The 12703-nt window shown below is 42.8% G+C and overlaps 2 protein-coding genes across 2 annotated transcripts; one reads left to right on the top strand and one right to left on the bottom strand.

The window, feature by feature from the left end:
* The first annotated feature begins 2493 nt into the window (after positions 1-2493).
* On the top strand, positions 2494-4617 carry LOC131430171 (galactose mutarotase). The gene is made up of 3 exons (XM_058594911.1): positions 2494-3793; positions 3855-4190; positions 4258-4617. Exons 1-3 carry the CDS (start codon positions 3083-3085, stop codon positions 4537-4539), a joined length of 1329 nt encoding a protein of 442 aa, XP_058450894.1. The 5' UTR covers positions 2494-3082; the 3' UTR covers positions 4540-4617.
* A 7-nt stretch (positions 4618-4624) lies between these two features.
* Positions 4625-6262, bottom strand: LOC131430183 (uncharacterized). The gene is made up of 2 exons (XM_058594920.1): positions 5707-6262; positions 4625-5646 (listed from the first exon to the last, which is right to left on the bottom strand). Exons 1-2 carry the CDS (start codon positions 6115-6117, stop codon positions 4822-4824), a joined length of 1236 nt encoding a protein of 411 aa, XP_058450903.1. The 5' UTR covers positions 6118-6262; the 3' UTR covers positions 4625-4821.
* Between the last annotated feature and the right edge of the window lie 6441 nt (positions 6263-12703).

Below are 12703 nucleotides of genomic sequence, written 5' to 3'. Positions count from 1 at the left end.
AATTTTGCCATTCATTCGATCCCACGACCACCCCGTAATGTTTTGGCCAGATTTGGCAAGCTGTCATTACAGCAAAGTCGTTCATGAATGGTATGCAGAGAAAGGGGTCCAGTTTGTTCCGAAAAACCTTATCGCACCCAACTGCCCCCAGTTCCGCCCTGTTGAGAAATACTGGGCAATCATGAAGAGGAGACTCAAGGCAAAGGGAAAGGTTGTCAAAGACATCGAACAGATGACGACCTGGTGGAATAAGATAGCTAAATCAATGGACGAAGAAGGTGTGCGCCACCTAATGAGCCGTGTTACAGGAAAAATTCGAGAATTCCTTCGAAACCGTAACGAATAATTTTATCCGTATTTTTCCTTAAAAGTATGAAGAAAACTCTACATTTGTATAAAAAAAGATCTTGAATTCAATAATAAATAACTGAAATACAGGCAATTGTCTTTGTTTCAATTCTATCTGAATCAAGCTTTAGGATATCAATACAGGACAGGTTGAAGACCAAATTTGTCTTGAAACTGTTAGGATGAGAGTAATTATAGAGCATAAGGCATAGGTTTTCGCTTATAGACAAACATACATTTGTTCATTCTCTAAGGTCTCTTAACTCGACCGCGACACGAATTTTAATTGACATAAAACCATCATTTTGTTATTGTCAATGCTCGAACAAACGGCAACTTATAACTAAACGATCGTTAATGAAAATAGTCCGGGAATTTCTCTGTGCAACCGGCTGCCTAGAGAAATTACGGCTTTTTCATCTCAGTATGTCGCGTCTACAGAGGGAAGATTCAGTACAGTTTTTCTTTTGACAAAGCTGGAAAAGTATGCCAGACGGCTGAAATTGCGGAAGATGTTTATGATTCTGTTCTAGCCAATTACGTGGTTTCGTTGATTTCATTTTTAATTTTTTCAAATGCTGATGAAGTGATGAAAAGTTGGAATCAAGAGAACACTGTGAAAACCAATTACAAGAGATTTTCGCCAATATAGACCTCTTTGAAAGAGGAATTTCGAAGCTACCCTTAAATGGCAATAAATTAAGGCTTGCTCGCTATAAAATCTGGACAGATAAAACTTGTAATAAAACAAATTTGTCTTTAAGTTCAATTCAAGATGCATTTTTTAATTATTTAATTGTGCCCTATTAGTCATCTTAAAAGCAATTACAATTTCTTAGTTAGGCTGCAGGAAGAAACTACGAACTTTTTAGTTTACTCCAGCTCTTGGGGTCTCGGCAATCGATTTAGCTGCTTTTGTCCTAAATTTTCGAATTTTTTTCTTTAGTTGTAGATTACTGTTTCTATTGAGAGAGTTTTATGTAGCAACTCTGGGCAGTTAGGTGTCGCCTTTTTCGGTACAACATGGCTTCCATTCGCTTTATACCATTCCAAAACAAGATACCAGGCCAGAATATCGAGGGAGTGTCATGGCTGCGCAGAAATGGTAGCAATAGTTTTTTTAGGCATTCCCCACGGTATATTTCCTTGTTTTTTGTTCCGGTAGTGATGAAGTTTTGGCTTGTTCAACCACAGATGCATATCACAGACTAACAGACATGACAGTATGAGTAAATTCTTATAAAAATAATTTTTCGTGATGCACTAGTTCCACCTATATTGTACTGCGCGAACTATTTACTATCGGTACACCCCTTGTGTTACGTAAAAGTTTTTTTACTAGTTGGTTTCCCCTCGTTTGTCAGCACCGATCAGCTGCTTGCAGGGATGCCTGATTTCATCAAAATTTTTGAAAATGAATCGTCACAATAAATTATTGGATTACGTTGATAATATATTTAACTTTTTCGCGATGTTGGAAGGTAACCATTTATTTGACTCAACGTTGTTCATCTAGACTATTTTTTATTGTGTTGGTAGTTTTCACCCGAAATTAAGTGGCGGCAGACCAGAAGCAAGTGAATATGTATTAAATCTGTATCCTGCATGAAATTCGCATGGACGTATACAAATCAATACATTACAGGTAATTCTGCATGAATGGCAACTCTGTTGGTAAATGAAAAAAATAAACACAGTCTAGATGACAGACAGGATGTTTTTGATAGGTTAACGTGGCGCCATCATGACACATGTGAGTACTGTCCCAAATAAAGGAATATTCGAAATGACCGTTAAAATGATTGAAGAATCTAATTTGAGTTTCCTGTCTGTTAGTCTGTGTGCATATTTCCGGCCAAACCAAATATATTTTTTTTAAACTTGGCTTTTTTCTTCGTTCTGAAAAGCTCCTATACGACGTTCCATTGCATGGCAGACATTCCGGGAATATGCTTAAGGAGCGGGTAGGGTCTAACACTTTGCTCCGGTCGCCAAATTTTCGTCGGTACGCCTTCCATGCAGCCTACCTGGGCTTGATTCTGAACCCAGTCAAGTTTTTTTCCAACTCGAAAAATGAGTGACCTTAAAACATCAATAAAAAAAACTATTGTCGTTTTCGCTTGAGAAAACTAAAACTGATCCAAGGTAGTTTCATCAAGCAAACACTTTTCACGAAACTGTGATGGTTTCGCACTTAGCAACGGGGGTTTGAACAAACCTGTTATAAAAACCAGGTTCGAAACTGGCTCGATTTTCAGTTCAACAACGTTGAAACTAGGTTCGAAGCTAGCTTCAAACAAACGGTTTGACAGCAGTTAGGTTGGAAACTGGGTTAGGTTTGGCATCAAGCGAAAACGACATATGCCTGAATCTACTGCTTTGCATGGTTTGCTATGTTTATTATTTTCAACAGGCGATATTTGTTTGCGTGCTGCTGTTGATACAAACACAAAAAAACCGCAAATATGTGTGCGCACTCTACGCGGTCAGCTTTCAGTAAGTGATAAGGTTTTTAATAGACTGATAAAGCGCATCGATTGGATCGTCGTTTTGAGAGTGATAAAAGATTCCGGAGCAATCACAATTCAGGCCATTCCCTTCCACAGTTTCAGTTCGTTCGGTTCAGCTGGTGATTTGATCTAGTAGACCTAGAAGTTTATGTTAAAAGAAAACTTCATACTCGATCGAAAACATTTGTTTATTTTGCAAAATTGCACAGGCGCTTCCTTAAATCATGAGTAACTCATCCAAAGAAATAAATTTGTCTGCGGAACCTGATTCCGCGCCATCACCTCAACCCAGTAATCGCGATGCTAGCACGGCCACTTTGCAAACCGGTAAAAGTTCGCGTGGATCTACGCATGCCGAAGGAGTGAGTCTGACCCAGGACGGGTTTGGAACCGTGAAAGATCCTGTGACGGGCGTTGTGCAGCCCGTAAAACGATTCACATGGAACAACAACAACGGAATGTCGGTTCAGGTAATTTCCTACGGTGCCATCATAACGTCCATGAAGGTCCCCGGAAACGATGGTACTGTCAGTGACGTGGTACTCGGATTCGACAGTGTGTCCGGATATCAGAAAGCAAATAATCCCTATTTTGGAGCGACAGTTGGTCGCGTTGCGAATCGTATAGGAGGTGGCCAGTTTTCCATTGACGGTGTCGAGTATCAGGTTTCTAAGAACTGGGAGAATCGTCACCAGTTGCACGGTGGTTTTGTAGGGTTTGACAAATTTAACTGGACTTCGCATGTGGAGGGAACCGTTGTGACGTTGAGTCACGTCAACATGGATGGCCACGAAGGGTATCCGGGAACGGTTCTAGCGTCAGTGACATATGAGTTGAAAGATGATAATCGTTTTGTGTGTGTCTTCAAGGCAAGTTCCAGCAAACCTACGCCGATCAATCTTACTAATCATTCCTATTTCAACCTAGCGGGACACGTAAGTTGCGCTATCGCAGTTAGTCCTCTGAATAAACTAGTCTATGATTTTTATCAAGCAGAACACCGGACATGAAGAATTGTACAGACACATAATTTCAGTCAATGCCGATCGGATTACCGAAACGGACGAGGATTCAATTCCTACTGGGAGATTTATATGCGTTGGTGGTACCCCGTATGATTTGCGAATTCCCCGTGAATTGGGACCCGCTATGGCTCGTGCAACCGGCGAAGGTTTCGATAATAATTTCTGCATTACCAAGGGCACGGAACAGCAGTTAACTTTCACTGCCAGAGTCGTTCATCCGCACTCCGGCAGAGTTTTGGAAGTTTATACCGACCAACCGGGAGTTCAATTGTACACCAGTAATTTTATGCCGGATCCAAACCACAATGTAAGCCGTGAAAGCTAGTTCTAGAAGCTGGGAAACAGATCAGTATTTAATAATCACTTTTCAACAGATTCGTCCGAAGGTGACTAACGCACCGGATCACTATGAGGTGACCCATTTGGAACCGGTCGTTCCGGCATTGTCCGCTGATCCACCGATTCACGGTAAGGGAGGTGCACGCTACTTCAAGCATGGAGCGTTCTGTTTGGAAACTCAGAACTTTCCGGACGCCGTCAATCACGAAAACTTTCCAAATTCGATACTGTTCCCTGGTGAGACCTACAGCCACGAAGTGGTGTACAAATTCGGACTCTACGAAGCAAGTGAAAGCATGGTCCTGCACATTGCCTAAGCAAACACGGGAGTTCATTATAGGAACATTTTTTATCAATTGTTAAATAATAAAGCATTTATTTTACGTTTCCTCTCATCAGTGCATTAGCAGTTTACGCTGAACTATTTGCGGACAGTTAATAGCGAAACCGTTTCGAAAATCATCAGAAGAATTTGCTCGGGGAGTTACTTTCAAGTTTATTTAAGTCGTTTTCAGTTTCCTACATCGAATGTTATGAGATTGCTGAGATCTGCGCACATCCTCCTCCTTCTAGCGGCAGTTCAATTTTCAAACCACTTCCTAGGAAGCATCGTCGTCATTCAGTTCCTGTTCGTTCCACTTCTGGACGTCCTTCTTCGATGGCAACCGAAAACGAAACTCTTCGCAAAAATGATCGTAAACATTGTCGCCCATACCCAGCAGCTCAACGGCCAGTGATTTTTCGTCCGTTTTCCATTCACGCTCGGCCGAACCGCCAAACAGTTCCATCCGCAGCAGTGCCACCATGGTTGGGTTGAGATAGCGCTTGATACCGTTGAACAGCTGGACTTTGTTCATGTGGGGACCTTTCTCGAGCTTGGGTGAGCTGTTGTTGTTAATCGCTGCGGCCGGCGCAGGTACGATTGTGGGAACTTCAACCGTGATAACTTTCGGTTCCGGAGCTGGTTTGTTGAGAGCTTCCTTAAGTAAGCCTTTCAATTCGCTGATTTCCCTGGAGTTTTGTTCCAGTTTTTCTAGTAATGCCGGATCTATTACTGTCGACACCGCGGTTTGTATGATTGGGTCAGGTTGGTCTAAAATAATGGTTTCGTCAGTTGAAGACGATGGCAATGCCGATGCTGGCATATCATCACATGGTACACAGTTTTCAAAGTGTTCAATTTGTTCGATATTCGAAAACGGTTTCTTCACTCTTTGTATTGAAAGAACTTGAACTTTTTGTGCGGTTTTTTCTTCGCTAGTTGATTTTTTACGTTTAAAAACTAGTTTCCGTAGTACGGTAGATGTCGTTTGCGAAGATCCCGCAACAGGCAGAGGATGTGGATCTTTATTAAGTAGCTTCGGTTGTCTGCTACCAACGGATGATATTTCAATTTTGGACTGTTCCGCATCAAGAAATTGAATCTGCAATAAAGAAAAGTTCTCCAAACAAAATTCAGTACCCGGAACTTCGAAGTGTCTTACCTGCATGGTTGCATTGTCCGTTTGCATTGGAACTATCAACGACGACTCTTTTTCCTTGCTACGTTCGGGTTTCTGCTTGTTGGGGATAACCCATTCCTCTCGTTCGTCGATGGAATTTGTTTCCACATCCCAAACGCGACCATCATCCAGCACGTCCAGTGTGGGTACGGCCGTCTTAATTAGACTTTCCTTCAGATAGTTCATGAACATTTCATTCCGAAAATGATCCTCGCAAACCACTCGATTTTTCAGTTTGCTTAGTGCCAACATTTTGAATTCCCTCTTGTCGGCATTGATTGCCCACTTCTCCAGCCGAGGCCAGTCGCGAATTGGATAGTGAAAAAAGTGCATTCCTGGTTTCGAGGTGGTACTGTTTTCACACTCACGGAATGTACAACGGCATCCACCCATTGTTGTTCGGAACGATCGTCAAGTTAGGAATAAAAAACAATACTTTCTCCGGCACAGAAGCACTAAACAACCGTCCGTTGACAAGCAACAGAAACCGACCGAAACAACAAGCGATGCTGTTTACACACAAACTTCAACAAATTCAGATACGTCAAATTGAGCAATTTGACGTCTCAGTTACTCACACCGATGCAGAGTGCGCAGATCTATTCATATACGAAATTAGAATGTGTGCGAGCCGAAGTCAAAGTTTGTTGTGGGTTCAATTTTACACTGAGGTAAAACATTTTTGACTCATAATCATACACTGCCAAAAATGCATATAGAATTTCGTAAGCTTTGAACTGATGAACCAAGTAGAAGACAGTTCCATTACGTGATATAGAGTTTCATGCATGATTGTATGTCTTTCTCAACTGTTCTCTTGGCATTGCAGTGTTTTTTATTGCATATATGTCTTCAATAATTGGCACGATGCGGCTCGACAAAATTCACTGGGTTATTTCGACATACTCACACTAGCATTAACCTTTCAACTGCTGAGAAAAGCCACACCCATTCGTAACCGAATGTTCGAAGTGAGCACACGCGTTTTTTTAACAATCGACATCGGTAAGACGAAGGTGCCTATCACAGCAGAGGCTGTAGTATAGGCATTAAATAAAAGTGATAAAAAGTAGCATCCCCGCAAGTGAGTTCTGTCTGTGCACCGGTTTTGTATCGGTATCAACAGTAGACGCTATTGTGCTATCCTCGGGCAGCAGTTATTTCTATTGTTTGCTACCCGCATCGCAGCAGCCAAATCCTGAGTCAAGGTCACGCTGAAGCACAACGAAGGAGTGAAGGAGCAACTCACCTAACAGCTTACCGTGACATACTGTTAAGTATTTTCTCAAACTTTTTCTTTCAACTTTTACTATTCATATATTTTCTTTTCATTTTATTTCTTTCTTTCTCATTTCAAGTGCGGGAGACTTCTTTACTCCCGCACTTTAAATATGAATATTGATGACAGTGGGGGTGTCTCGGAGGAGGGCGAAGCTGAACGAATGAACGAAGAACATTTAGAGGCTGAGTTTGCTTCCGAGATGCCATCTACCCCTCCTATACCATCTCCCCCTCCGATACCATCTCCCTCTCCGATGCCATCTCCCTCTCCGATGCCTCCATCTCCCTCTAAGATATTGCCTGCCCGCCAAAAAGTTTACCAAGACGATGGCTCGGGGGGTCCGTGGGTGGTATACTTCCGGCCCAAATTAAAGTCTCTCAGAGTTTTAAATATTGCTCGGGACCTGGAAAAACATTACTCGGCAATAAAAACAATAGATAAGGTTTCGCCAAACAAGTTACGCGTTGTTGTGTCCGACCTGAAGCAAGCAAACGCGATTGCTACCAGCGAGTTGTTCACGAAGGAGTACCGCGTGTACGTCCCGTCTCATGTGGTGGAGATCGACGGTGTGGTCCGTGACGAAAGTCTGACAATCGAAGATCTGATGAAGGACGGGGTAGGCCGTTTCAAAAACCCCGACCTTCATCCAGTGAAAATTTTGGAGTGCAAGCAATTGCACTCCAAATCGATAGATGGTAAATTTTACCAATCGGACTCATTTCGCGTGACTTTTGCCGGATCTGCACTTCCAAATTACTTGGTAGTGAGTGGAGTTCGTCTACCTGTTCGGCTGTATGTACCGCGGGTAATGCATTGTACAAGCTGCAAACAGTTAGGTCATACGGCAACCTATTGTTGCAACAAACTGCGATGCGGCAAATGCGGAGAGGCCCATGAGGACGATCTCTGCAGAAGAGCAGTGGAAAAGTGTTGCTACTGCGGGGAGAATCCTCATGATCTTTCGGTGTGCCCTACGTACATACAGCGTGCGGAGAAATTGAAGCGATCCGTGAAAGAACGTTCCAAACGTTCTTATGCGGAAATCTTAAAAAGAACCACTCCATCGACCCCTGAGAACCCGTTTGCAATCTTGCCAGTTGAAGAGGATACCTCTGACGACCCAGGCGAAGGACCTTCCTACACACAGGTTGAAGGAAGCAGGAAAAGACAAAATCTGGCTTCTCCCAAGCTTCCTCGTAAAGGCCTCAGACTGTCCTCTTCGTCACAAAAGAACCAAACGGAAACAAAAAGTGCTGACTCAAAACCGAAGCAAACACCTCCTGGGTTCAAAAAACTTAGGGATGATAAGGAGTACCCAGCACTTCCTGGGGCATCAAAAAACCCGAATGACCCCAAAGCACAACCAGAAAATCCAACAAACGCTGGATTATTGAAATTTTCTGATATCGTGGACTGGATATTAACAGCCTTCAATATTACTGATCCTCTGAAAAGCTTCCTAACTGCTCTACTGCCAACAGTAAGGACATTTTTAAAACAGTTGACTGAACAATGGCCCCTCCTTGCAGCGATCGTATCTTTTGATGGATAATTTACCACTGAGAATCGAAGATATGATCATTGTGCTTCAGTGGAATTGCAGAAGTATCATCCCAAAACTTGATTCTTTCAAACACTTAATACATACTCATAATTGCGATGTATTCTCCTTGAGTGAAACTTGGCTTACTTCTAACATCAACCTCGACTTCCATAATTTTAACATAATCCGCCTGGACCGAGAAGACTCTTATGGAGGGGTACTTTTAGGGATTAGAAAGTGCTATTCATTTTATCGTATTAACCTCCCCTCGACACCGGGAATTGAAGTTGTTGCTTGCCAAATTAATATTAAAGGCAAAGATCTATGTATAGCTTCTATCTACATTCCTCCCAGAGTCTCGATAGGGCATCGTCGGCTTGCAGACATCATAGAACTTCTTCCTTCACCGCGGCTGGTTTTAGGGGACTTTAACTCGCATGGTACAGGATGGGGCTGCTTATATGATGATAATCGTTCTTCGTTAATCCAAGATCTGTGTGACAACTTCAATTTGACAATTCTAAACACGGGAGAAATGACACGGAACCCTAGACCTCCAGCACAACCAAGTGCGCTGGATTTATCCCTTTGCTCGACTTCGCTACAGTTAGATTGCAAGTGGAAGGTAATCTGTGATCCTCACGGTAGCGATCACTTGCCGATCATAGTTTCTATCACCAACCGTGGAAGACCATCGGAAACAATCAATGTTTCGTACGATTTCACACGAAACATTGATTGGAAACGTTACGCGAGCTCGATATCTGAGAAACTAGAAACATCACAGGAGCTTCCTCCGGAGGAAGAGTATACATTTTTGGCTGGCTTGATTCTTGACACCGCAATTCAAGCTCAGACGAAACGAGTACCTAGCGCGCAAACTAGTATGCGTTCTCCCAACCCATGGTGGGACAAAGAGTGCTCAGAGCTGAAAACGAAAAAAGCTTCAGCCTTCATCTCGTTTAGAAGGAACGGAACTCCAGATAATTATCGGAAATACGCGGCGTTAGAATTTCAAATGAAAAGTCTGATTAAAGCTAAGAAACGCGGTTACTGGCGAAGGTTTGTTGACGGATTAACGAGAGAAACAGCAATGAGCACTCTTTGGAATACGGCCCGTCGCATGCGCAATCGAAATCACGCGAACGAAAGCGAGGAATATTCTAACCGCTGGATATTTGATTTCGCTAAGAAAGTATGTCCTGATTCTGTTCCGGAACAGAAGATATCCCGCGTCGCGACATTGAATACAAACGAAACACCGTTTTCGATGGTAGAGTTCTCACTTGCGCTCTTGTCGTGTAACAATAGAGCCCCGGGGTTAGACAGAATTAAATTCAACTTGTTGAAAAATCTGCCCGACTCTGCCAAAAGGCGCTTGCTGAATTTATTCAACAAGTTCCTCGAGGGTAATATTGTCCCACACGAATGGAGAGAAGTGAGAGTTATTACTATTCAAAAACCTGGAAAACCAGCCTCCGATCACAATTCGTATCGGCCGATTGCTATGCTTTCCTGTATCCGGAAATTGTTGGAGAAAATGATTCTCTTCCGTCTAGACAATTGGGTCGAAACAAATGGATTGCTTTCAGGTACACAATTTGGGTTCCGCAGGGGCAAAGGAACGAACGATTGTCTAGCGTTGCTCTCAACAGAAATTCAAATGGCATTTGCTCGTAAAGAACAAATGGCATCAGTTTTCCTCGACATCAAGGGGGCATTCGATTCAGTTTCCATTAACGTTCTATCTGAGAAGTTGCATCAGCATGGTCTTTCACCAGTTTTGAACAACTTTTTATATAATCTATTGTCCGAGAAACACATGCATTTTGAGCATGGTGATTTGACGACAAAGCGATTCAGTTACATGGGTCTTCCTCAGGGCTCATGCTTAAGCCCCCTTTTATACAACTTTTACGTAAATAACATTGATGAATGTATCAACACATCTTGCACGCTAAGACAACTTGCCGACGACAGTGTTGTGTCTATTATAGGACCCAAAGCTGCCGATCTCCAAGGACCATTGCAAGATACCCTCGACAACTTGTCGACATGGGCTTTTCAAATGGGTATCGAGTTCTCTACGGAGAAAACTGAGCTGGTTGTATTTTCAAGGAAGCGAGAACCTGCGCAATTACAGCTTCAACTAGGGGGTGAAACCATAGCTCAGGTTTTCACATTTAAATATCTCGGGGTCTGGTTCGATTCCAAAGGTACCTGGGGATGTCACATTAGGTATTTGAAACGAAAATGCCTACAGAGAATCAATTTCCTTCGTACAATAACCGGAACTTGGTGGGGCTCTCACCCAGGAGACCTGATCAGGTTGTACAAAACGACGATATTGTCAGTAATGGAATATGGATGTTTCTGTTTCCGCTCCGCTACGAATATTCATTTCATTAAACTGGAAAGAATTCAGTATCGTTGTTTACGTATTGCCTTGGGTTGCATGCAATCAACCCATACGATGAGTCTTGAAGTGCTGGCGGGCGTCTTACCGTTGAAAAACAGGTTCTGGGATCTCTCATATCGACTGCTAATCCGATGCGACATTTTGAATCCGATGGTGATAGAAAACTTTGAAAAGCTCGTCGAGCTTAATTCACAAACCCGTTTTATGTCCTTGTATTTTGACTACATGGCTCAGAATATAAATCCTTCTTCGTTTGTTCCCAATCGTGTTCATTTTGTGGATACTTCTAATTCTACTGTGTTTTTCGACACATCCATGAAAGAGGAAATTCGTGGAATCCCGGATCCTGTACGCCCTCAAGAGATCCCAAAAATTTTTAATAATAAATTTAAAGAAGTCGACTGTAATAAAATGTTTTACACTGACGGATCATATCTAGACGGGTCCACTGGCTTCGGTATATTCAATGTAAATTTCACCGCTTCCTATAAACTCAGTGATCCAGCTTCAGTTTACGTCGCAGAACTAGCTGCAATTCAGTATACCCTTGAGATCATTGACACTCTGCCCACAGATCACTACTTCATTGTATCGGACAGTCTCAGTTCCATTGAGGCTCTCCGTTCAGTGAAGCCTGGAAAGCACTCACCGTATTTCCTGGGGAAAATACGGGAACAATTGAGTGCTTTATCTGCAAAATCATACCAGATTACCTTGGTTTGGGTCCCCTCACATTGTTCCATACGGGGCAATGAGAGGGCGGACTCGTTAGCCAAGGTGGGCGCACTAGAAGGTGATATCTATGAAAGACCAATCTGCTTCAATGAATTTTTCAGTTGCTGTCGTCAGAAAACTCTAGCCAGCTGGCAGAATACATGGAATAGTGGAACTCTGGGACGATGGTTACACTCAATAGTCCCACAGGTATCGACGAAAGCTTGGTTCCGGGGGTTAGACGTGAGCCGAGACTTTATTCGTGTAATGTCAAGGCTCATGTCTAATCATTATATGTTCAGCGCGCATCTCCGTCGTGTGGGGCTCGCTGAGAGTGGTGTCTGCGTTTGCGGTGAGGGTTATCATGACATCGAACATGTTGTTTGGACATGTGTCGAGTATTGTGATGCCAGGTCCCAACTCATAGGTTCCCTTCGGGCCCGAGGTATACCACCCTTCGTACCAGTCCGCGACGTCTTGGCAACTCGAAATCTTCCTTATATGACTCTCATCTATAACTTCTTGAAAACTATCAATGCTCAAATTTAGTGCTCTCCCTATCTCTTTCTCGTCTACAGCTCTACCGCACTCTTCTTTACGTTGCTGGAAGTATGGCCTGTGTAAACGATGCTTCGGAGCATGCACCTGCCTTGAACTGACTGAGTTGCTGGAAGCTACCCAAAAACGTCACATCAACGTCAGAACACACCAACGAAGCATCCCAATCCAGAATAATCTCTTCATTGCTACAAGCTGAAAAACATGAAGATTCATCGAACGCAAAATGTGTCTAAAAGATGTATGCCACAAACCAATGATGTATTCAAATTTCAATTCAATACTGTGTAGGTCCCACCCTCCCTATGTCCCCTTACTAACTGGGGAGTATGCCGCCCCGTAATACGGCATCCCTTTCTCTCCCCCTAACAACAAGACAATCGGCCACGTTAAGCTAAAGCAAATGAGCCTAATAAAAATTTTATTTGAAAAAAAAAAAAAAAAAAAAAAAAGCCACACCAAC

Source organism: Malaya genurostris, chromosome 1, assembly GCF_030247185.1.
Source record: "Malaya genurostris strain Urasoe2022 chromosome 1, Malgen_1.1, whole genome shotgun sequence".
Taxonomy (NCBI): Eukaryota; Metazoa; Arthropoda; class Insecta; order Diptera; family Culicidae; genus Malaya; species Malaya genurostris.
This window is presented reverse-complemented; position numbering and strand designations above follow the sequence as displayed.

Excerpts from the sequence above, each read along its gene's own strand:
- LOC131430171 (XM_058594911.1), top strand. The coding sequence starts at position 3,083 with ATGAGTAACTCATCCAAAGAAATAAATTTGTCTGCGGAACCTGATTCC. Across the intron at positions 3,794-3,854 it reads ATTTCAACCTAGCGGGACAC|AACACCGGACATGAAGAATT; the intron begins GTAAGTTGCGCT and ends TTTATCAAGCAG. Across the intron at positions 4,191-4,257 it reads TGCCGGATCCAAACCACAAT|ATTCGTCCGAAGGTGACTAA; the intron begins GTAAGCCGTGAA and ends ACTTTTCAACAG.
- LOC131430183 (XM_058594920.1), bottom strand. The coding sequence starts at position 6,117 with ATGGGTGGATGCCGTTGTACATTCCGTGAGTGTGAAAACAGTACCACC. Across the intron at positions 5,647-5,706 it reads CGGACAATGCAACCATGCAG|ATTCAATTTCTTGATGCGGA; the intron begins GTAAGACACTTC and ends TCTTTATTGCAG.